The 24,462-nt window shown below is 46.5% G+C and overlaps 1 protein-coding gene across 6 annotated transcripts in view; it reads right to left on the bottom strand.

The window, feature by feature from the left end:
* The window catches only part of lrwd1 (leucine-rich repeats and WD repeat domain containing 1), an 80,113-nt gene that overhangs the window by 25,218 nt on the left and 30,433 nt on the right, over positions 1 to 24,462 (bottom strand). For all 6 annotated transcript variants that reach the window (XM_070857332.1, XM_070857329.1, XM_070857328.1 and 3 more), the window contains 2 exons: positions 15,068 to 15,194; positions 10,715 to 10,818 (listed from right to left, as the gene is read on the bottom strand). In XM_070857332.1, the coding sequence (XP_070713433.1) occupies positions 10,715 to 10,818; positions 15,068 to 15,194 (231 nt within the window). The remainder of the gene's footprint in view (positions 1 to 10,714; positions 10,819 to 15,067; positions 15,195 to 24,462) is intronic.

Raw genomic sequence — 24,462 nt, 5'->3', positions numbered from 1 at the left:
CGCTGACCTTCTGCCGTAAAGTGTCGCCGTCCTTAGCAACGGCATGGCAACAGTCGATTCCCATGATTCAGGAGGCCAAGGGTCATCATAACATGCACAGAAGAGGAGACACACAGAGAGAGAGAGCTTAGAGGGACTGAAGGCGTGTCTGGGTGTGGTGTGGCTGCTTTGGGAGGAAGGAGGGAGATTTTAGAGCTTCACAGCAAGTAGGGAAAGAAAAATTAGCTGTTTCCAGCCACATATTTACCCGAATTTGGCTTATAATGGAGGGAGAGGAGGAGGCATCACAGCACACTGTGGAGACTGACACTGGAGAGAGCAGTGAGGTGGGAGAGGAGCCCATTGGAGGGCGCAAAAGAGCCAGGAGGTTCTTGGACGAGGCCTCCCTCCTGAAGGAGGTCGAGTTATGCAGGGGTGATTTGACACAGGGAGGGCGTGGGAAGCCCACCCCAAAGGCCTACCAGAAGATATGGACCTAGACAGCAGAGGTGGTCTCGTCGGCGACCAATGAGGTTCGTGAGGGCAACCAATGCCGCAAACGATGGAACGACCTTGTGGTAAGTCTTACATTGATTTACTTATGTATTTATATAACTTGAGTTGTAACAGTTATGAGTGACTATCAGCAGATGTGAGGTCTTACACTTTTACCGGGAATGTTTTACTCAAAGTCTGCGGTCACAGTGCACGTCTTTAGGTAAAGAACATAATTTTCATAATAATCATGATTACATCTGTCGGTTATGTGTTGAATCAGTCTCTGTGACAGTACATAGCAATGATATCACACAATGATCTCATGCCATGTCATCCTGTCACTTTTTGCAGAAGAAGCTATCGACGATGAGGTCCGTGCAGAGGTGAACGGGTTGGGGGGGCCACCAGACCCCAGGGACATCACTGAGATGGAGGAGCGGGTGCTCGCACTCGTGGGGAAGCACACCCGGACAGCCACGGACGCATTTGCAGATCCTGAAGTGATGCCATATGAGTAAAGCCTAAACCATTGCGTAATGTAAAGTCAATAGATGCCACACCCACTCATATCCGAACAATCATATATGATAGATTTCTAAAATTGTCATAGAAATAATGCTGGCCTAATGAAAATCATTGCAATGGAAATGTGTTGATGGTCATGAAATGTGATGTCTGTGATGATTTTGAGAGCGGTGGTGTTTTTGTCGTACATATGCTGTGTGTGGCGCTGGACTCACCTTGTGACCCTAGCACCCCCTTCTCCTCTAATAACCTCATTTGTGTTTTGCAACTCAGCCAGCAGCACAGCCCCAGGCAAGACCACAGAGGCCAGAAGGTGGGGGCGCGGGTCCTGACTCTCCTACATCTGGTGCTGAGGAGCTCCGATTCCCGCCCATCAATCCGCTGGGTCTGTTCTCCACGGATGAGAGCACAGACTTCGAGGAATCTGCGCGCCGCGCTCCAGAAGCCATTCCACCCCAAGGCCATCTAGTAGTGGTCCTCCGGTCATTCCCGCCTCCACTCCGGCACCAAGCACCTCGCCACAGGGAACCCCATTTGTCCCCAGGTCGGCGCCGACCCCGCGGAGGCCTTGTGGACGCGGCAGGTCTGTTCCCCGACCGCCACATGAGAGCGGAGAGATGGTACAGTTGCCCAGGAGGACTGTAGACATTGGTGACCAGCTCATCGAAACATTGGGGGGCATATCCTGACAGCTGGCCACCATGACTGAGTACATTCTGCGGATGGCAGAGGCCCTGGATGCAATAGCCAGGAACACTGCTGGCACTGGCCTCCCAGTGGTCCCAGAGCACGGCACTCCACCCCTAGGTTCCGCACCACCACTGCAAACGACAAATGAGAGCATGGACCAAGATCCTGCTTCTGCATCAGTGAATGCTGCCCCCTCGGCAGCCCCTGCTCCTGGACCCGTGCAACCACCGCCTCTGCCTTCATCCCCCCCCCCCCCCCAATGAAGCACCGCCTGAGGAGCTCCTTGGAGCGAGGAGGGGAAGGGGTAGAGGTGGGGAGAAGAAGCGGAGGGGGGAAGGAAAGTGAGGTGCATGTCCGCAGGTGATGGCTGTGTTATATCTCCATCTGGGTGTATGCAATTTGTTGTAATGTATGGAGGCTGAGGACCATGCTCCTGCTTTGCCTTTGTATTCTGTGTTGCTGGACATGTTGAACATTTGATTGATGTCAATGGTGGAAAAAGTGGGGTGTGGGCAGGGGTTGGGTGTTATTGCCTGTGATACTTATGATTTCAGACCAATGTTGGTATAAAATGTTTTTTATTGAACATCAACTTGTTGCGCAATGTCTCAGATAGCTGGACCGTTACACACTGATGATTCCTTAACATGAAGGGGTTGAATACAACTTAAAGCGGATTGAGTTAACATTAAGTTAACATTAAGGCGGAATGCAAAAGTTTCTATAGGTATGTAAAGAGAAAAAGGTTAGTAAAGATAAACGTAGGTCCCCTGCAGTCAGAATCAGGGGAAGTCATAACGGGGAACAAAGAAATGGCAGACCAATTGAACAAGTACTTTGGTTCAGTATTCACTAAGGAGGACACAAACAACCTTCCGGATATAAAAGGGGTCAGAGGGTCTAGTAAGGAAGAGGAACTGAGGGAAATCTTTATTAGTCGGGAAGTTGTGTTTGGGAAATTGATGGGATTGAAGGCCGATAAATCCCCAGGGCCTGGTGGACTGCATCCCAGAGTACTTAAGGAGGTGGCCTTGGAAATAGCGGATGCATTGACAGTCATTTTCCAACATTCCATTGACTCTAGATCAGTTCCTATCGAGTGGAGGGTAGCCAATGTAACCTCACTTTTTAAAAAAGGAGGGAGAGAGAAAGCAGGGAATTATAGACCGGTCAGCCTGACCTCAGTAGTGGGTAAAATGATGGAATCAATTATTAAGGATGTCATAGCAGCGCATTTGGAAAATGGTGACATGATAGGTCCAAGTCAGCATGGATTTGTGAAAGGGAAATCATGCTTGACAAATCTTCTGGAATTTTTTGAGGATGTTTCCAGTAAAGTGGACAAAGGAGAACCAGTTGATGTGGTATATTTGGACTTTCAGAAGGCTTTCGACAAGGTCCCACACAGGAGATTAATGTGCAAAGTTAGAGCACATGGGATTGGGGGTAGTGTGCTGACGTGGATTGAGAACTGGTTGTCAGACAGGAAGCAAAGAGTAGGAGTAAATGGGTACTTTTCAGAATGGCAGGCAGTGACTAGTGGGGTACCGCAGGGTTCTGTGCTGGGGCCCCAGCTGTTTACATTGTACATTAATGATTTAGACGAGGGGATTAAATGTAGTATCTCCAAATTTGCGGATGACACTAAGTTGGGTGGCAGTGTGAACTGCGAGGAGGATGCTATGATGTTGAAAAGTGACTTGGATAGGTTAGGTGAGTGGGCAAATGCGTGGCAGATGAAGTACAATGTGGATAAATGTGAGGTTATCCACTTTGGTGGTAAAAACAGAGAGACAGACTATTATCTGAATGGTGACAGATTAGGAAAAGGGGAGGTGCAACGAGACCTGGGTGTCATGGTACATCAGTCACTGAAGGTTGGCATGCAGGTACAGCAGGCAGTTAAGAAAGCAAATGGCATGTTGGCCTTCATAGCGAGGGGATTTGAGTACAGGGGCAGTGAGGTGTTGCTACAGTTGTACAGGGCCTTGGTGAGGCCACACCTAGAGTATTGTGTACAGTTTTGGTCTCCTAACTTGAGGAAGGACATTCTTGCTATTGAGGGAGTGCAGTGAAGATTCACGAGACTGATTCCCGGGATGGTGGGACTGACCTATCAAGAAAGACTGGATCAACTGGGCTTGTATTCACTGGAGTTCAGAAGAGTGAGAGGGGTCCTCATAGAAACGTTTAAAATTCTGACAGGTTTGGACAGGTTGGATGCAGGAAGAATGTTCCCAATGTTGGGGAAGTCCGAACCAGGGGTCACAGTCTAAGGATAAGGGGTAAGCCATTTAGGACCGAGATGAGGAGAAACTTCTTCACCCAGAGACTGGTGAACCTGTGGAATTCTCTACCACAGAAAGTAGTTGAGGCCAATTCACTAAATATATTCAAAAGGGAGTTAGATGAAGTCCTTACTACTCGGGGGATCAAGGGGTATGGCGAGAAAGCAGGAAGGGGGTACTGAAGTTTCATGTTCAGCCATGAACTCATTGAATGGCGGTGCAGGCTGGAAGGGCTGAATGGCCTGCTCCTGCACCTATTTTCTATGTTTCTATGTTTCTATGTTAACTTCAATCAACGTAAACTTTAACTGGCATCAAGGTGATGGGCACCATTGATGTCTGAGCTGCACACACACAGCAGTGTGTCAGCGTTGTCACTCACATCAACGTTCTTTCAGGGAAATCGTTCCGATATCAGCTCCTCACGTAAGAGTCTTGCAGCTATGTAGCCACCACGGGCCCTTTCCTGCGGTCTGAAGGGGGTCGTGGGCACGGTTGTATAGCCAGCCTGATTGTCTGGCCCTAGGTCAGCATCCAGCCCCCATTGTCCTCTTCCTCTCTCTCCTGAGGTGGAGTATCAGTGCCTTTTGGTAATTCTTGGCCCCTCCTGATAGCCAGGTTGTGCAGCATCAAGCACATGACCACAAATTTACCTACTTGCTCAGGGTTGTATTGTAGCTCCCCTCCCGAGTGGTCAAGACATCTGAAGCGCTGCTTAAGCAGTTATTGTTTTCTAGACCACATTGCGTGTGTCTCTGTGGCTCCGGTTGTATCGCTTCTCGGCCTCGGTGTGGATGTCACGCAGGGAGGTCATCAGCCAAGTGGCTAGGCCATATCGGTTATAACCAAGCATCCAGCATTGTCCTTGTGGCTGACTCTTAAATATGTCAGAGACAGCACTCTCACACAGGATGTGAGGCTCAACGAAGGTGCCTGGACATTTGGCATTCACTGCCAGTATGATCTGGTTGTGGTCGACAACTAGTTGGGACCTTCAGGGAGTGAAATCCTTTTGTGTTATGAAAATGCTCCGGGTCCTGAGAAGGTGGCCGCATAGCGATGTGAGTGCACTGTATAGCTCCCTGCACCCTAGGGAACTTAGCAATGCGGTAGAATGCTCCAGCCCTTTCAGTCTGAGCCTCCGTGGTCATGGGTGTTATATATGTAAACTTGTATATACTCTGTACAGCCCACCAGAGGGCTCAACCCCTAGAGCACAGGTATTTAAGGAGCCCTCACAGGTTGGAGAGGCACTCTGGAGATCTGCAATAAAAGACTACGGTCACACTTTACTTTGAGCTCACAGTGTTCAGTCTGACTCCATACATAACTGGCGACGAGATACAGATAATGAACCCAAAGATGCAGAGAACAGTGGGAATCCTGGAGAAATTCTCGGAGGGAGATGATTAGGAAACTTTTGTGGAGCTACTCGACCAATACTTCGTAGACAACGAGCTGGATGGAGAAGAGAACGCTGCCAAACGAAGGGCGGTTCTCCTCACCGTCTGTGGGGCACCAACGTATGGCCTCATGAAAAATCTGCTCACTCCAGCAAAACCCACGGAAAAATCGTACGACGATTTGTGTACACTGGCCCGGGAGCATTAGAACCCGAAGGAAAGCGTTCTGATGGCGAGGTACTGGTTCTACACCTACAAGCAGTCTGAAGGCCAGGAAGTGGCGAGTTATGTCACCGAGCTAAGACGCCTTGCAGGACATTGCGAATTTGAAGGACATGCTCAGATACTTCTTTGTACTCGGCACTGGCCACGAAACTGTATTTCGCAAACTTCTGATTGTAGAGACCCCAACCTTGAGTCAGGCCAGAGCGATAGCCCAGGTGTTCATTGCCATCAGTGACTATACTAAGAAAATCTCTCAGCACACAAGTGCTGCTACAAGTACTGTGAACAAAGTGATATTGTTTTCAAATCGCAACGTACAGGGCAGGTCACACATGCCTGCAGCTGCACGTCCGCAGATGTCTCAAAAGTCCACCATCAAGGGTGATGAATGAAAGGCCATTAACACCTTGTTAGCGCTGCAGGGGTGATCATAGTTTCCATTCATGCCGCTTCAAAGGGTACATTTGCAAGGGCTGTGGAACAATGGGACAACTCCAACGTATGTGCAGGCGAGCTGCAAACCCTGTTAATCCTGCAAACCACCATGTTGCAGAGGAGGACAGATCCATGGAGGATCACGATGAACCAGAGCCTCAGGCTGAAGAGGCAGAGGTACATGGGGTGCACACATTCACCACAAAGTGTCCCCCGATAATGCTGAATGTTGAACTAAATGGACTCCCGGTGTCAATGGAGCCGGACACGGGCACAAGCTAGTCCATCATGGGCAAAAAGACTTTCGAAAGATTGTGGTACAGCAACGCCTCAAGGCCACTCTTAACTCCAGTTCGTATGAAACTAAGAACTTACACAAAAGAACTGATTCCCGTAATCGGCAGTGCTACCGTAAAGATCTCCTACGATGGAGCGGTGCACACTGGGTGGTACCGGGCGATGGTCCCACGTTGCTCGGCAGGAGCTGGCTGGGAAAGATACGCTGGAACTGGGACGACGTCCGAGCGCTATCGCCCGCTGATGACACTTCGTGTGCCCAGGTCTTAAACAAGTTCCCTTCGCTGTTCGAAACAAGTATCGGGAAATTCCAAGGAGCAAAAATGCAGATCCACCTAATTCCGGGGGCGCGACCCATCCATCACAAGGCGAGAGCAGTACTGTACATGAGGAGAGAAAGGGTAGAGATTGAGCTAGACCGGCTGCAAAGAGAGGGCATCATTTCACCGATCGAGTTCAACGAGAAGGCCAGTCCTATTGTCCCAGTCCTCAAGGGAGATGGCACCGTCAGAAGCTGTGGCGATTACAAAGTAACTAATCAATCGTTTCTCCCTGCAGGACCAATACCCACTACCAAAGACCGACGACCTCTTTGCAACGCTGGCAGGAGGAAAGACATTCACGAAGCTGGATTTGACTTCAGCCTACATGACGCAGGAATTGGAGGAATCATCGAAGGGCCTCACCTGTATCAACACGCAAAGGTCTTTTTATTTATAACAGGTGCCGTTTGGAAGTCGATCAGCGGCGGTGATATTCCAGAGAAACATGGAAAGCTTACTGAAGTTGGTCCCGTGCACCGTGGTCTTCCAGGACGACATCTTAGTCACAGGTCGGGACACAGTTGAGCATCTGCAGAACCTGGAGGATGTTCTTAGTCGACTCAACCGAGTGGGGCTCAGGTTAAAACACTCGAAGTGCGTTTTCCTGGCACCTGAAGTGGAGTTCTTGGGGAGGAGGATCGCAGCGGACGGCATCAGGCCTACAGATTCGAAGACGGAGGCAATCGAGAACGCTCAGAGGCCACAGAACGTGATGGAGCTGCGGTCGTTTCTAGGACTCCTGAACTACTTTGGTAACTTCTTACTGGGTCTCAGCACACTGTTAGAACCACTGCACGTCTTACTGCGTAAAGGGGACGAATGGGCATGGGCAAAAGCCAAGAAAATGCCTTTGTAAAAGCTAGAAATTTGTTATGCTCAAACAAATTGCTTGTGTTGTATGATCCAGGTAAGCGTTTGGTACTAGCATGTGATGCGTCGTCATATGGCGTCGGGTGTATATTGCAACAAGCTAATGATTTTGGGAGACTGCAACCGGTTACTTCCGCATCTAAGACTGAGAGAGCCTACAGCATGATTGAAAAAGAAGCGTTAGCGTGTGTCTATGGGGTAAAGAAAATGCATCAATATCTGTTTGGGCTGAAATTCGATTTGGAAACTGACCATAAGCCACTTATATCCCTGCTTTCCGAGAGTAAAGGGATAAATACCAATGCATCGGCCCGCATCCAGAGATGGGCGCTCATACAACTATGCCATCCGCCACAGGCCGGGTACAGAAAACTGTGCGATGCTCTCAGTCGGCTGCCATTGCCCACCATGGGAGTGGAAATGGCGCAGCCCGCCGATTTAGCCATGGTTATGGAAGCATTTGAGAGTGAGCAATCACCCGTCACTGCCCGGCAGATAAAACCTGGACGAGCCAGGACCCCTTATCGACCCTAGTCAAAAACTGTGTGCTTCACAGGAGCTGGTCCAGTGTCCCAGTGGAAATGCAGGAAGAGATAAAGCCGTTCCAGCGGCACAAAGATGAAATGTCTATATAGGCAGACTGCCTTCTGTGGGGCAATCGAGTAGTAGTTCCCAAGAAGGGCAGAGACACCTTCATCAGTGACCTCCATAGTACCCACCTAGGCATCATAATAATGAAAGCGATAGCCAGATCCCACGTGTGGTGGCCCGGTATCGATGCGGACTTAAGAGTCCTGCATGCACAGATGTAATACATGCTCGCAGTTAAGCAATGTACCCAGGGAGGCGCCGCTAAGTTTTGGTCTTGGCCCTCCAAACCGTGGTCTAGGGTGCATGTCGACTATGCAGGCCCGTTCTTGTGGTTGTAGATGCGTACTCCAAGTGGATTGAATGTGAGATAATGTCAGCTAGCACATCCGCTGCCACTGCTGAAAGCCTGGGGCCATGTTTGCCACTCACGGCTTACCCGATGTCCTGGTGAGCGACAATGGGCCATGTTTTACCAGTGTTGAGTTCAAAGAATTCATGACCCGCAACGGGATCAAACATGTCACATCTACCCCATTTAAACCAGCGTCCAATGGTCAGGCAGAGAGAGCAGTGCAAACCATCAAGCAAGGCTTGAAGAGGGTAACTGAAGGCTCACTGCAGACTCGCCTACCCCGAGTCCTGCTTAGCTAGCGCACGAGACCACACTCACTCACTGGGATCCTACCTGCTGAACTGCTCATGAAAAGAGCACTTAAGACAAGGCTCTCGTTAGTTCACCCTGATCTACATGAACAGGTAGAGAGCAGATAGCTTCAACAAAGTGTATACCATGATAGCGCAAATGTGTCATGCGAGATTGAAATCAATGATCCTGTATTTGTATTGAATTATGGACAAGGTCCCAAGTGGCTTCCCGGCACTGTCATGGCCAAAGAAGGGAACAGGGTGTTTCGGGTCAAACTTTCAAATGGACTCATTCACCGGAAACACTTAGACCAAATCAAACTCAGATTCACGGACTATCCTGAGCAACCCACTTTGCACCCTACCTTCTTTGACCCCCCCCAACATACACACCAGTGGCAAGCGGCACCACGGTTGGCCTCGAAGCAGAACCCATCATCCACAGCAGCCCAGCAGGATCCATCACACCAGGCAGCCCAGCTGCACAGCAGCCCAGCGAGGGCCCAACAATTGACTCACCAATACCAGCTTTCACACCGAGATGATCAACCAGGGCAACAAGGGCCCCAGATCGACTCACATTATAAATAGTTACACTGTTTTTTGGGGAGGGGCAGGGGGAGTGTTGTTATATATGTAAACTCGTATATACTCTGTACAACCACCAGGGGGCTCATCCCCTGGAATCCCAAGGGATCCCATAATCCCTTGGGAGCACAGGTATTTAAGAGGCCTCACAGGTTGGAGAGGCACTCTGGAGACCTGCAATAAAAGACTACGGTCACACTACTTTGAGCTCACAGTGTTCAGTCTGACTCTTTCTCCATACATAACAATGGGGAATCTGATAAAGTCCACCCTTCTCGCATACAGGGCCTCCGTGACCTGTCTAATGCAGTGATGGGTTGCATGGTGAGACAGAGGGCAAATCTCGACCGCGGAGGCCCGAAAGGAACCAGACGCGTAGAAAGTCAGAGCCGTGGTGACCTTGACCTCGACCGACACTGATGTCCTGATGGCAGGCTGTATATGTGGCCTGATGAGCTCACATGTTTCATTGATCACCACATTGTGGAAGCGCAGTCTCCGAAGGCGGGTGTGGTCGGAGACATCGAGGTAAGACCTCTTTTCCTTGTACATGCGGGGTGTGTATGGTCTGGGCCTCCTCCTCATTCTTGCACATCTTAAATTGGAGACATAATGATGTGCATCACACATTGAGCCATCTGCACTCTGCAGCATCTGCGTATTAATCGATGCAGGCTGAAAAATGGCTGGCCCCGTTGCATTGAAAGTATAATAGCGATTGATCAGAAGCAATGATTTCCTCACTAAAATACACCTAGAGTAAACCCCCAATAGTCCAGAGTCTGAAAATATGTCTGCTGAGATGGTCACTTCACCTGAGAAGGACTCCAGAGTCAATGCAAACTCTCCCAAAGTTGAAGCAGTCTTTTGAATGAAACAACCTGCGATTTAAAAAATGGCAGCCACACCGCTGGCGTTAGTTCAGAACAGTTCCACTTTTTATAGCCGTTTTTTTGGGCGAGCGATACTGTGGGCGATATGTGTGCGAGGTGGTGAAAGTGACAGTGGGCGATCTCGTGAGCATTAGTTTCACTAAATGTCCTCTTTACGACAAAAAAAATGGGCAGGCGGTATTATTGAATCTCGGCGTTAATTCTGTGCAGAAAGTAACGCTGGGCGATATTATGGGTGTTGATTTCACCCATTCTTATGATTTCGCCCCCAAAAAGTGGGCGGGCGGTAATATTTTTTCGCGGCGTTAAGCACATGGGAAAAGTAACGCTCGGCGATAAGTTTCCTAAAAATACCCGTCAGTTTCCATTTTGTGCCAAAATGGGCAATATATGGGCGTTATACGTCATTTCAGCAGTAAAATGGGCGTTAAGTGGGCATTAAGCATGCAAATAACTGCACTCACCTCTCCAATTGATTTATACTTGTGATGGACGATCCCAGTTTCACAGTCAATGAAGCAAACTGAATCTCCTCCGCATGTAGCCACAGTTCGAGATGATTGCAGCCCTACATCCAATACGAACATATAAATACATGGTTTATGCAAAGCTAAACAAGACATATTTTTTCTACTACCTCTGATTAATTTTATTTTTAGAAAATAGTTAAAGAAATACTCCAGAGACTACTCACAAAAATCATATTGGGCCCAAGTTTCCACATGATTTGCGCCTGATTTTTAGGAGCAACTGGTGGAGAACGGACTATCTTAGAAATCGCAATTCTCCACATTTTTTTTTCTGCAGTTCTAGTCAGGTAGAACAGTTCCACTTTGGAACAGAATTTTTTCTTCAAAAGGGGGCGTGTCCGGCCACTGACGCTTAATTTAAAAGTTTCCACAGTGAAAACGTACTCCAAACTAAGTTAGAATGGAGCAAGTGAAGATTTTTGTAGAACTGAAAAAACCTTGTCTACACATTAAAAAATCAGGCGCAGTTTACAAATTAGGCGTCCAGAACGAGGTAGGGGGGGAGGGGGGGGGGGAAGGGAAGTCATTAAATTCTATAATAAATCCTTATTTATACTTCTACAAATATTATACAAATAAATCCAACCTGAATAAACATTTATAAGCAAAGAAAAGATTAAATAAACCATCTTCCTACCTGTGTGAAAGTGCTTCAGCCAGGGAGAATGCTGCAGGCGTTCGTTCCCGCGGGGGGGGGGGGGGGAGGAAGAGGAGAAAGCCATTCGTTCCCGCGGAGGGGGGGGGGGGGGGGGGGGGGAAGGAGGAGAAAGCCATTCGTTCCCGCAAGGGGGGGGGGGGAAAGAGAGGAGAAAGCCATTCGTTCCCGCAGGGGGGAAGAGAAAGCCGTTCGTTCCTGTGGGAGGGGGAGGAGAAAGCCGGTCGTTCCCGCGGGGGGGGGAGGAGAAAGCCGTTCGTTCCCGCGGGGGGGGGAGGAGAAAGCCGTTCGTTCCTGCGGGGGAGGGGGGAGGAGGCAGCCGTTTGTTCCCGACGGCGGGCGGGGAGGGGGAGGGAAAGGGCTGCCTCAACTTTCTGAGGCTTCCTGCAGCCTTCTCAGTGCTGATGTGCTGATGGCAATGTGCTTTTTTTAAAAAATGTTCAAAAATTAAACAGCTACAAAGAACTACAAAAATGGCTCGCGCAGCGTTGCCGGCAGGAAAAAAACTAATTTAAATGGTACCCGCGCCCTCCCACTTACAAAATCGGCGCGAGTGTAGGCTCCGCGCCAAACAGACAAGGAAATGCAGGGCGCTCCAGAATTGCGCGTTTTTTTTTCGGCGCCGTTTTAGGCGCGAAAAACGGGCGCCCAGCTCGGAGGGGCGCCCGTTTTCTATCATGTGGAAACTTGGGCCCATTAATACTCCCTAGTAACTGGCATTTAGAGTTTAGAAGAATGATTGGTGTCTCATTGAAACATATAAAATTCTTAAGGGGCTTGACAGGATAGATGCTGGGAGGATGCTTCTCCTCGCTGGGGAGTCTAGAACTAGGGGGGTCGGCCATTTAGAACTGAGATAAGGAGACATTTCCTCACTCAACAGGTTGTGAATCCTTGGAATTCTCTACCCCAGAGGGCTGTGGATGCTCAATCGTTGAATATATTCAAGACAGAGATTGCTAGATGTTTGGATACTAAGGGAATCAAGGGATATGGGGAAAGTGCGGGAAGGTGGAGTTGAGGTAGAAGATCAGCCATGATCTTATTGAGTGATGAAGCAGGCTCGAGGGACCGAATGACTTACTCCTGCATCAATTTCTGTGTTCTTATGTTCTTAGTTCTATGGTCAAAAATAATTTTAAAGTCATCTGCAGAAGTTATTTTATAGTTAATCCTGCAGAACATCTCCTTCAACTATCTCACAGAGCGGACTATAATGTTCATTTTCATATTACTTTGGCACCCACAAACTAGATGTCTTCTCATGCAAATGCTCTAGATTTGCCACCTGTAAGCTCAATCAAGCTCAGAAATATCAAGTGGTTAGGTTTTTCTTTTGTTTAATAGCTATGGATTTTAAAATAAATGGTTAAGGATTATAGATGTGGTTTCTGATTTGTGTTCCACCAACAAGAGGTCAGTATTTTTCCAATACATCAGTCCTGTATTTAAAAACCCAGAACTGTAGTTGCCATAGCAGTAGAACAGAGGAACTGGGGCTTCGCTGGGCACAAGTTGGGAACCCTGACTTATACATTTTATGGGAAAGTGGACAACCTGCACTCACACCTCTAACTACTAGTCCTCTACGCCAGCCACTAGGAGCTGCAGGAGGGTAGCACGCTGATGACACCGATTTTCTTTCTGTCTCTTCTAGGAAACGGAGATGTGCTCAGTGCTTCCTTACAAAAATTTGACATGGTCAGAATTAAGGCATTGTGAACATAGATCTGCATCATACTTCACTATAATGCTGTGTCAAAAAGAATAAATCTCTGTTTACATCCCACAAGAAATTTGCATCACAAATAACTCAAACTTTAAGAATCAGAGATTCTCAAAACAGAATTTGGGGGTGGAAGAGATGAATGAGGGGGGCATCCCCTTCCAAAAATGTATTAGGTTCAATTTTGATAAGTTGCTCTACCACAAAACAGGAGCGCAGCTGCAGCTAAAGACCCTGAGGTTCAAAGGTCATCGGAAAGGGGGAAATATTTAAGAGATTGCATTAACCGTTTTTTCTGGATCCATCTTCAGACTGTCCATTTGGGATCCCTGCAGACCAACTGGTCTATGGGGATCCTGGTGCAACACCAATAACTGATTTCTTCAGGCGCTGCTCCACGTGGACACCTAACTACCAAACAACGACAACAGAAATATGGAGGCAGGTTCACAATGGCCTTTTTGCCTTATTTGAATGATTAACTGGCCCCAGTACAGCCTATTTGGGAACCTCCAGAGTGGTACAATGAGGGCAGAGACCTGATGTAAGTGGCTTCAGTCCCTTTTTCCTCTTGGCTGCACCTGGGAACAGTTCCTCAGGTACTGCAATGAGGAAAAACAAGTTTAATTTGGAGACAAGATAATTTCAACATAATGGACAGAACAATGGAAAGTAAATCAACCTTGCCAGTCTCTAATATCTGTCCAATTTCTCCTTTGATTTCTCCCCCCATCCCCCCAACATACTCTGCCTTCTTGTTCAGCATATTCACTTTCCTCTGTGGAGGATAGTTAAATCCACCTTGTCTGTACATCTTCTATTTTCCAAGCTAGACCCAATGTCCCTTGGTTCTAGAGTTTGTGGCGGTGTACTGCACAGTCGGATGTATTTATTCTCTACAGCATCTTGAATATTTGAATAATAACACCCTTAAGTCTTCTCCAGAATAAACAATCACAGTTTGGTTGCATTACCTCTAATGCTTGGATTTCCTGCTGTAGTGCACCATGCAGAATTCTATACAATACTCCAGGTGTAGCCAAAACTGTGTCATATACAGACCTAAATATCTTTACTGCTGGTCTCAGTAAACTATCCATCAATACCCCCATATCCCTCTCCTGCACTGTCTTGTAGTCTAGAGTTATTTAATTTACATTCCCACTGTCTAGTTCACATCCCTAGTCTCATTATCTCCTATTTGTCCACATTAAATATCATTTGCCACTCATTAGCCTGCCCTGCCAACATATTCACATCAGTTTACACATGGTTTGTTTCCCCTCTATTGGTTTAGATTCCCACCAACATGGTGTCATTTGCAAACTTAGCTTTGTTTCCATCTCCAGCTCCAAATCATTTGCATACACTATAAATATCAATCCCCCCACTGATCGTGCCAGTTACCCTCTTGCCTTGTTGATGCAATTCGACTCACAACCATCCTTTGCTTATTTGGTTCAGCCAATTTTCAATTCATCTTAGAAGCTTGACTTCTATTCCATGGCTTCTTACCTTGTGGACTAAATATTGGTGTGGCACATAACCAAAAGCATTCCCAAAATCTAAATACATCAGATACACAGACTTTCCATTGACAATAAGGTCCAGGCAAATAAAATAAATCTCACAGTGATCGCAGGTACTCTGCACTGTTTCGCTTAAGGTGAGTAAGTAGCTAAACATTGACATTACAACAGTGACGACACTTTAAAAAAAAAGTACCCTTATTTCATTGGCTGTAAAGCGCTTTGAGATGTCCAGTGGTCGTGAAAGGTGCTTTATAAATCCAAGTCTTTCTTTTTTCTTTTACTTCAAGACAATTAGTTAAAAAAACTGCTCCGGTTGTACAGGTGTGTACTCTACATTCTATGTGCTGTTTTGTTTTACAATTGTATTATTTCACCTGGAATCTGGGAATTCTTGACTTCCGGTTCAAAAGCACAGGCCCAGAGCTGAGTGCTGAAATCCTCAGGGTTGTTATCCTTGCTGTGGCTCTGTAGAAAATGTAGAGGTTCTAGCACAACAGAATTCTAGTGAGGATTAAAAAAAAATACATCATGAATGCTGGTAGGATATAATTCAATTCACAACTATCCTTTGCTTCTTTGGTTCACAAAAGAAAGCCATTTGGCCCATCAAGTTTGTGCTGGCTCTTTGTTAGAGCAAAGTACAGTCCTACTCTCTTCCCATAGCCTTCTAACGATCTTTGCCGCAACAACTCCGTGAAACAACCTTCTCCGTAATAATATTTCTCCAAACCTCTTTCTGCACTCTCTTAGCAATCATTTTCTCAGCCAGAAACATGGACCATGTACAGTAGACACCTCAAGTCGCTAGAGAAATACCACCAACGATGTCCCCACAAGAACCTACAAATCCCCTGGGAGGACAGATGCACCAACATTAGCATCCTCGACCAGGCCAACATCCCCAGCATTGAAGCACTGACCACACTTGATCAACTCCGCTGGGCAGGCCACATAGTTCGCATACCAGACACGAGACTCCCAAAGCAAGCACTCTACTCGGAACTCCTTCACGGCAAACGGGCCAAAGGTGGGCAGCAGAAATGTTACAAGGACACCCTCAAAGCCTCCCCGATAAAGTGCAACATTTTCACTGACACCTGGGAGTCCCTGCCAAAGACCGCCCCAAGTGAAGAAAGTGCATCTGGGAGGGCGCTGAGCGCCTCACGTCTCATTGCCGAGAGCATGCAGAAATCAAGCGCAGGCAGTGGAAAGAGCATGCGGCAAACCAGTCCCAGCCACCCCTTCCCCACCTGTGACAGAGACTGAGGGTTGAAAATTGTGGCCATAGCCTTTGCTATCTCTTCATTGGCCGGGATTTTGCTCACCTCAGCGGGTCCGGGGTGGGCAACGTTGGTGATAAGTCCCGACCCCCCTGCTGCTGGCTCCATCCGCTGTCCAAAATAATTTTTCCTTGATAGGGCTTGTTAACCCGCCCAGCACGTTTGCCAGTCCAATTAGAGGAAGCGGGTCTGGTGACGTCATTTTATGACGCGTCATCAGCTGGTTTCCTTAAAGGGACCATGGTCAACTTTATTTTGGCAGTTGTGCTGTCAGTGTTCTACAGTTTTGAAGTGCTGAAAACACTGACAAGCATTGCACAGAGGTGCAGGGCTGCACGTAGAGCTCTCCCATGACTCCTTCCATCAGAGCATGCAGGGAGGTTCCCTTCCCTTCCGATGGGCGGAAGACACCTCCCCAGGAGACCAACACAGCCTGGTTGCACATTGCACAGGAGGGCATAAGCAGGGATGTCGTCAGGAGGACCTGGATGCAGTGGTGCAAACTTTTTTAATGATCTCATTAGATCACGAAACATTAGTACAAAGTCACACTCACCTGCATCCCGATGTGCCTCTCATCACTCTGCTTTCCCTACCCTACCTCTGCACATCCTTACTCAAAACCAACTTACCTTGCACCTCCACCCATCCCTCTCTCTCCATCCATCTACATTATCACGCCCCCATCTTACTAGCCACCCCTCACATTCTCCCTCATCCTAGTGCAATCATACCAACTAACAACACACAAGGGTAGCCACTTGGGTGTTTTATCCAATGTTTATGTCAAGTTTTTATTAATGTGCTGTCAAACATTCAAATCTTTATTTTCAACACTTTGCGTTCTTGGATAGATTTGTGTGCACCTCTGGAAATGGCTTAATGAGTTGCAGTGAATGGAGACACATAACAGCACCCCCCCGCAATGGTGGTGAGGGTGAAAGAAATGGCTTAGACACTGTAGGGATGCTTTATGATGTTGGTGTGGAGTAGTGCCAACCTGGCGCATCATGTGGCAGCCAGGGTGTACAGCATCAAGTGAAGTAAATCTGGCCATGGTAAGGCCAGCCCTGGCCTCCCCGGGAGCAACGTGATCAGGTGTTGATGCCCTCTGTCCTGTGCAGCATCAGGTGATTGCAGAGAATGTTGGTGTTGTTGTTGGTGCTGCTGGTGCTGCTGGTGTTGGGGCTGATCGTAGTCGGATTCTGAGGACCAAGGTGAGACAGTATAAAGGGCACCCATGTTGATGGAATAGATGACAACTGAAGTAGAGATTGAAGAAGTATTCTGTCAATGGTGAGAGAGTTCTTCCAATGAGGTGATACTGGAAGGAGAGTGAAAAGTGGAAAGCCTGCCGAATCTGTGCCGGAAATGGACTGAGAAACAGCTTATGGCTCAGGAAAGTGATGACCTGTCAGATGGGAGCTTTTACTGTACATTTGAAGCTGCCAAGCAATCAGCTGGAGCAATGGTCACTGAACCCCCGCCTCAGGTTGACAGCTGTGGTCCCTGAACAGCGTCATTCCCCTGGCCATGAAGTTAAAGAGAAAAGGTAAATTAAAAATGCCTGTTAATGATCTGTCAATTAGATGTTATTGAGATTAATTCGGTCCCCCGCCACTGCCTGTCGGGTCTGCTAAGCGCTGACAGACCCGACATTGGGAAAGGACATGGCGGTGGGTTGACAGCGGAGTCCCAACCCGCCACCGATCCCGCCCGCTGACCCTCCGGAAAATTCCAGACTTTGATTTCTTTCAACAGGCAGCGTTCTTGCAATCAGGGTCCAGTGACTTGTGTGCAATTAATTCAAGAAATTGTTCCAAATCCTGCTCTAGTACACCTATATTCCCACTTCCACCATCATCTGCAAAAGCTGATACAAAATATTTATTTATTATCTTCACCATACCTTCATCCAGAACTACTCCTAGCTTCTCTAATCATGCTTTTACTTTTTACGTGCTATTGGTCCCTAGTTTCGGGTGGAGTTGTTTCAATTTTTTTGGAGCAACTAATTTAGCTTGGAGTATCTTAGAAATCGCAATTCTCGGTATTTAGTTTGCTCCAGTTTCAGTGAGTTAGTTTAGTTTCGTTTTAGTTCAGTTTTTTTTTTCAAAAAGGGGTGTGTCCAGCCACTTAGGCCTGTTTTGCAAGTTTGAACTGCGAAAGGTTACTCCAAACTAACTTAGAACGAAGTAAGTGTCCACTTTTGTAAGTTCTGAAAAACCTTACCTAGAGTTAAGTTCAGTGCAGGCACAGCCAGAGACAGGGGATGGGAAGCATTAAAGGACAAAGGACTAAAGCATTAAACACATCACTTAAAATGGCCTAAAACCTCTTGCGATTATATTTTGCCTTATATCTGCTGAGTGAGGACAGTTGTTTCCCTTTTTATAAATAAGCAAGTGTAGGCTCCCGGCTGAGGCAGACACATCAACACCTAATTGTGGCTAAGTTGATCCTTCAGAAAATATCATACTCCATTAGACCAACTGGGAAGCATTAAACACAAAGGACTAAAGCATTAAACACATCACATCAACACCGAATTGTGGCTAAGTTGATCCTTCGGAAAACACCATACCCCATTAGTCCAACCTATTACTTGAATAATTCACCTCGGACTAGATTATCTCTCATTTGTAAGAACTAATTGTTTGGCATTAACGTACCACTTGCAGGGACTGACTGTTAAGAGTAACGTGGTGTAACCCACCCTAACCCACCACTGTCTCATCTTGAAGGTAGCCAAAGTTCCTTCTAAGTGAAACATTGTATGACTTTTTACACTATTTTCTTTCATTGTCTAGTTTTTGTTGGACTTAACTGTACTGGGTGTTTTATGACCCTTAGATAATTGGTGGACAATTAGGACTTGGTACATTAACTATAACCTTTGTTGCACAAGCCTTTGACGTCTTATCTCTTGCAACTTCTAGTGAAATGAATCTATTCCCTTATCTATACCGCAGTAATTTCTTTCTTTTACACTCTCCCCTGCTGTGATAAAAAAGCCAGTGTATTAACCGAACAACACTTTAAGCTTCCTAATATATCACTTATGCCAACTAGCTTGCTTATTTAATAATCTACATGTGCCTATCCTCAGAGTACAATGTCTTTGTCTCCAAAATGCATCCTTCTCAAAAGTTATCAGTGTCATTGAGGGGCAAAGATAGAATTTGTGAGCGCACAGTTTAAACCAATTCTTCCTACATTAGCTGTTATGACATTTTTCTGTATTAGAATAATGTAAAAACATAACTATATTCTTACACCTCTCCCAGCAGGTTACATGGCGATTGGGAGCGGGGGTGGGGGATAGAGAATAAAAAGTGTCTAGTCATGATGCTCCAACCACTATGAGTGTGGTGCAGGCTTGATGGATCAGTTGATCTTTTTCTGCCCATCATTCATATATAATTTGCAAAAGTAGTGCCATGTCCCTTTAAGGGCATGCAGGCTCAGTTATTTGGCCAAGACACTTTGCAGATTGGAATGTGGTTGTTAGTTTCAACCAGCATTGTAAAATCGATTTGCATCTGAAATACAGCATGATACATGGAGTGTTGGAGTGTGATGCAGGGAGCGTGATGCAAGGAGCGAAATGCCTGGAGCGTGACGTCTGGACCGTGATCTTTCACGGACAGTACAGACTACAAGAGATGGGCCAAGTTAAAAACAGTTTAACTCCCCCTTAGAAATACAGTTTTCTTCAAGACAGTCATTTTACACCTATTAGGAAAGGATTATCATTTGAACACTTCTTTAAATATACTCAATGCATTATGCAATACTTTATATAACTGCAAGTTTCAGGTTGATGTTTTCAAGAATGACACTTGATGGAAGGAGATGTTTCTCTTCTGAAAATCCTTTCCTACACTTAAGGAAATCGGCGCAAAGAAAACAAAATCGGCAGAGAGAAGATGCCATTGTTTCAGCCAAGCTGAAGACACGGGGTGGTGCGGGGTCCTTTCGGCCCGGGATAGGTGCGGGGTCCTTTCGGCCCGGGATAGGTGCGGGTCGGTGTGGGGTCCTTTCGGCCCGGGATAGATGCGGGTCGGTGCGGGGTCCTTTCGGCCCGGGATAGGTGCGGGTCGGTGCGGGGTCCTTTCGGCCCGGGATAGGTGCGGGTCGGTGCGGGGTCCTTTCGGCCCGGGATAGGTGCGGGTCGGTGCGGGGTCCTTTCGGCCCGGGATAGGTGCGGGTCGGTGCGGGGTCCTTTCGGCCCGGGATGGCAGCGGCACCGGAGACGGGGAGGCCATTTGGCCCGGGGTGGCAGCGGCGTCATATTCCATTTCCAGCCCAGCCTCAGCCCTTGGTCAGTTTCCATTTCCAGTATCAGCCCTTCAGCGCATCCCTCATTACCCTGGCAACATCAGTTTTTGGCGCAGGCCTTAAGCACCACCCATAGAGCTGTTCTAGCGGATATCGGAAACTTGGGACCAATAAAAGGCCTTATTATTTATTTTTATATAGAATGGATCATAGAATAGTTACAGCATCATTCTAACATCCATTCTATATAAAAGAAATAGTAAGGCCTTTTATTAGCACATAAAAAGTTAAAGAATGATTGTCTTTTTTTATTCCCTTTTAGCCCGTCTAATCTTTTTCACCTCCCCACTACATTTTCTGTTTTCCTCATGATTTTCTTTAGTATTGTTATCCCTAACTTTAACATGTCTCTTTTTTCTAAGTTTCAGATTACCGTTAATCTCTATTTATCCACAGAACTTTGTACTTTGAGGCACCCCATTATTTGATGTATAGCAATACTGTATATTTATTTTATACTCTATACATCTCATACTTCACAATTTCCCACTGTCATTGGCCTGTTTGATTACTCTGCTGCTCAGTTAATTTGTGCTGGATTTTCTTTTATTTCAGTGAACTTTACCTTTTTTCAATCCGACACCCTTATCTTTGACACTTCATTGTCCTTTTCTATTCTTACATTGAAGCCATGTTATAGTTGTTACTTCCAAATTCCTTATTTTGATCACATGCAGTACCGTTGTCCATCTTGGGATAGTTAAATCACCCTGTTGTTCTTCCATATCTCTCTCAACTGTCAGAGTCTTACCGGTAAGAAGGCCATTTGGTCATAATGCCTGTGCTGGCACTTTGAAAGAGTTGTTCAATTTAGTCCCACACCCCAGCCTTTTCCCCATAACCCTGCAAATTAGTCCTCTTCAAATTGCCTTTTGAATACATGAGAAATAGGAGCAGGAGTAGCCTGCTCCACCATTCAATAAGATCATGGCTGATCTGATCCTGGCCTCAACCCCACTTCTCCGCCTGCTCCCCATAACCCTTGACTCCCTTATCTTTCAAAAATCTGTCTATCTCCACCTTAAATACATTCAATGACCCAGCCTCCACAGCTCGCTGGGGTAGAGAATTCTAAAGATTCACAACCCTCTGAAAGAAGAAATTCCTCTTCATTTCCGTTTTAAATGGGCGACCCTATTCTGAAACTATGCCCCCCAGTTCTAGATTCCCCCACGAGGAGAAACATCCTCTCTGCATCTACCCTGTCAAGCCCCCTCAGAATCTTATATGTTTGAATAAGGCCACCTCTACGTCTTCTAAACTCCAATGAGTATAGGCCCAACCTGCTCAACCTTCCTTCATATGACAACCCTTCATCTCAGGAATCAACCTCGTGAAGCTTCTCCAAATTGCCTCCAGTGCAAGTATATCCTTCCTTAAATAACGAGACCAAAACTGTACGCAGTACTCCAGGTGTGGTCTTACCAATGCCCTGTACTGTTGGAGCAGGACTTCCCTACTTTTACACTCCATCCTCCTTGCAATAAAGGCCAACATTCCATTTGCCTTCCTAAGTACTTGCTGTACCTGCATGCTAACTTTTTGTGTTTCTTGAATAAGGACCCCTAGATCCCTCTGTACCACCGCATTTTGTAATCTCTCCCCATTTAAATAATAATTATATTTATTATTTTTCCTACCAAAGTGGATAACCTCACATATTCCCACATTTTACTCCATCTGCCAAGTTTTTGCCTACTCACTTAACCCATCTATATCCCTTTGTAGATTCTGTGTGTCCTCCTCACAACTTGCTTTTCCACCTTTGTATCATCAGCAAATTTGGCTACATTACACTTGGTCCTTTCATCGAAGTCATTAATATAAATTGTAAACAGTTGAGGCCCCAGCAGTGAACCCAGTGGCACCCCACTATTTACAGTTTGCCAACCTGAAAATGACCCATTTATCCCGACTCTCTGCTTTCTGTTAGTTAGCCAATCCTCTATCTACGCTAATATATTTCCCCCAACACTGTAAGCTCTCATCTTGTGCAGTAACCTTTTATGTGGTACCTTATCGAATGCTTTCTGGAAATCCAAATACACCACATCTACCGGTTCCCTTTTATCCACCCTGCTCATTACATCCTCAAAGAACTCGAGCAAATTTGTTAAATATGATTTCCCTTTCATAAAACCATGCTGACTCTGCTTAATTGCATTATGATTTTCTAAATGTCCTGCTACTATTCCTTAATGATGGACTCGAGCATTTCCCCAATGACAGATGTTAGGCTAACTGATCTATGATTTCCTGTTTTCTGTCTCCCTCCTTTCTTAAATAGGGGCGTTATATTTGCGGTTTTCCAGTCCGCTGGGATCTCTCTAGAATCCAGGGAATTTTGGTACATAAGAACATAAGAATTAGGAACAGGAGTAGGCCATCTAGCCCCTCGAGCCTGCTCCGCCATTCAAAAAGATCATGGCTGATCTGGCCGTGGACTCAGCTCCACTTACCCGCCCGCTCCCCATAACCCTTAATTCCCTTATTGGTTAAAACTCTATCTATCTGTGATTTGAATACATTCAATGAGCTAGCCTCAACTGCTTCCTTGGGCAGAGAATTCCACAGATTCACAACCCTCTGGGAGAAGAAATTCCTTCTCAACTCGGTTTTAAATTGGCTCCCCCGTATTTTGAGGCTGCGCCCCCTAGTTCTAATCTCCCCGACCAGTGGAAACAACCTCTCTGCCTCTATCTTGTCTATCCCTTTCATTATTTTAAATATTTCTATAAGATCACCCCTCATCCTTCTGAACTCCAACGTGTAAAGACCCAATCTACTCAATCTATCATCATAAGGTAACCCCCTCATCTCCGGAATCAGCCTCGTGAATCGTCTCTGTACCCCCTCCAAAGCCAGTATATCCTTCCTTAAGTAAGGTGACCAAAACTGCACGCAGTACTCCAGATGCGGCCTCACTAATACCCTATACAGTTGCAGCAGGACCTCCCTGCTTTTGTACTCCATCCCTCTCGCAATGAAGGCCAATATTCCATTCGCCTTCCTGATTACCTGCTGCACCTGCAAACTAACGTTTTGGGATTCATGCACAAGGACACCCAGGTCCCTCTGCACCGCAGCATGTTGTAATTTCTCCCCATTCAAATAATATTCCCTTTTACTGTTTTTTTCACCCCAAGGTGGATGACCTCACACTTTCCGACATTGTATTCCATCTGCCAAACCTTAGCCCATTCGCTTAACCTATCCAAATCTCTTTGCAGCCTCTCTGTGTCCTCTACACAACCCGCTTTCCCACTAATCTTTGTGTCATCTGCAAATTTTGTTACACTACACTCTGTCCCCTCTTACAGGTCATCTATGTATATTGTAAACAGTTGTGGTCCCAGCACCGATCCCTGTGGCACACCACTAACCACCGATTTCCAACCCGAAAAGGACCCATTTATCCCGACTCTCTGCTTTCTGTTAGCCAGCCAATTCTCGATCCATGCTAATACATTTCCTCTGACTCCATGTACCTCTATCTTCTGCAGTAACCTTTTGTGTGGCACCTTATCGAATGCCTTTTGGAAATCTAAATACACCACATCCATTGGTCCACCTCTATCCACCATGCTTATTCTATCCTCAAAGAATTCCAGTAAATTAGTTAAACGTGATTTCCCCTTCATGAATCCATCTTGCGTCTGCTTGATTGCACTATTCCTATCTAGATGTCCTGCTATTTCTTCCTTAATGATAGTTTCAAGCATTTTCCTCACTACAGATGTTAAACTAACCGGCCTATAGTTACCTGCCTTTTGTCTGCCCCCTTTTTTAAACAGAGGCGTTACATTAGCTGCTTTCCAATCCGCTGGTACCTCTCCAGAGTCCAGAGAATTTTGGTAGATTATAACGAATGCATCTGCTATAACTTCCGCCATCTCTTTTTATAGCCTGGGATGCATTTCATCCGCACCAGGGGACTTGTCTACCTTGAGTCCCATTAGCCTATCCAGCACAACCCCCCTAGTGATAGTGATTATCTCAAGATCCTCCCTTCCCCCATTCCCATGACCAGCAATTTTTGGCATGGTTTTTGTGTCTTCCATTGTGAAGACCGAAGGAAAATAATTGTTTAAGGTCTCAGCCATTTCCACATTTCCCATTATTAAAGCCCCCTTCTCATCTTCTAAGGG

The sequence above is a fragment of the Pristiophorus japonicus genome, chromosome 16 (genome assembly GCF_044704955.1).
Source record: "Pristiophorus japonicus isolate sPriJap1 chromosome 16, sPriJap1.hap1, whole genome shotgun sequence".
NCBI lineage: Eukaryota > Metazoa > Chordata > Chondrichthyes > Pristiophoridae > Pristiophorus > Pristiophorus japonicus.
The sequence above is the reverse complement of the archived record's forward strand: the minus strand, read 5'-3'. Positions and strand labels throughout refer to the sequence as shown.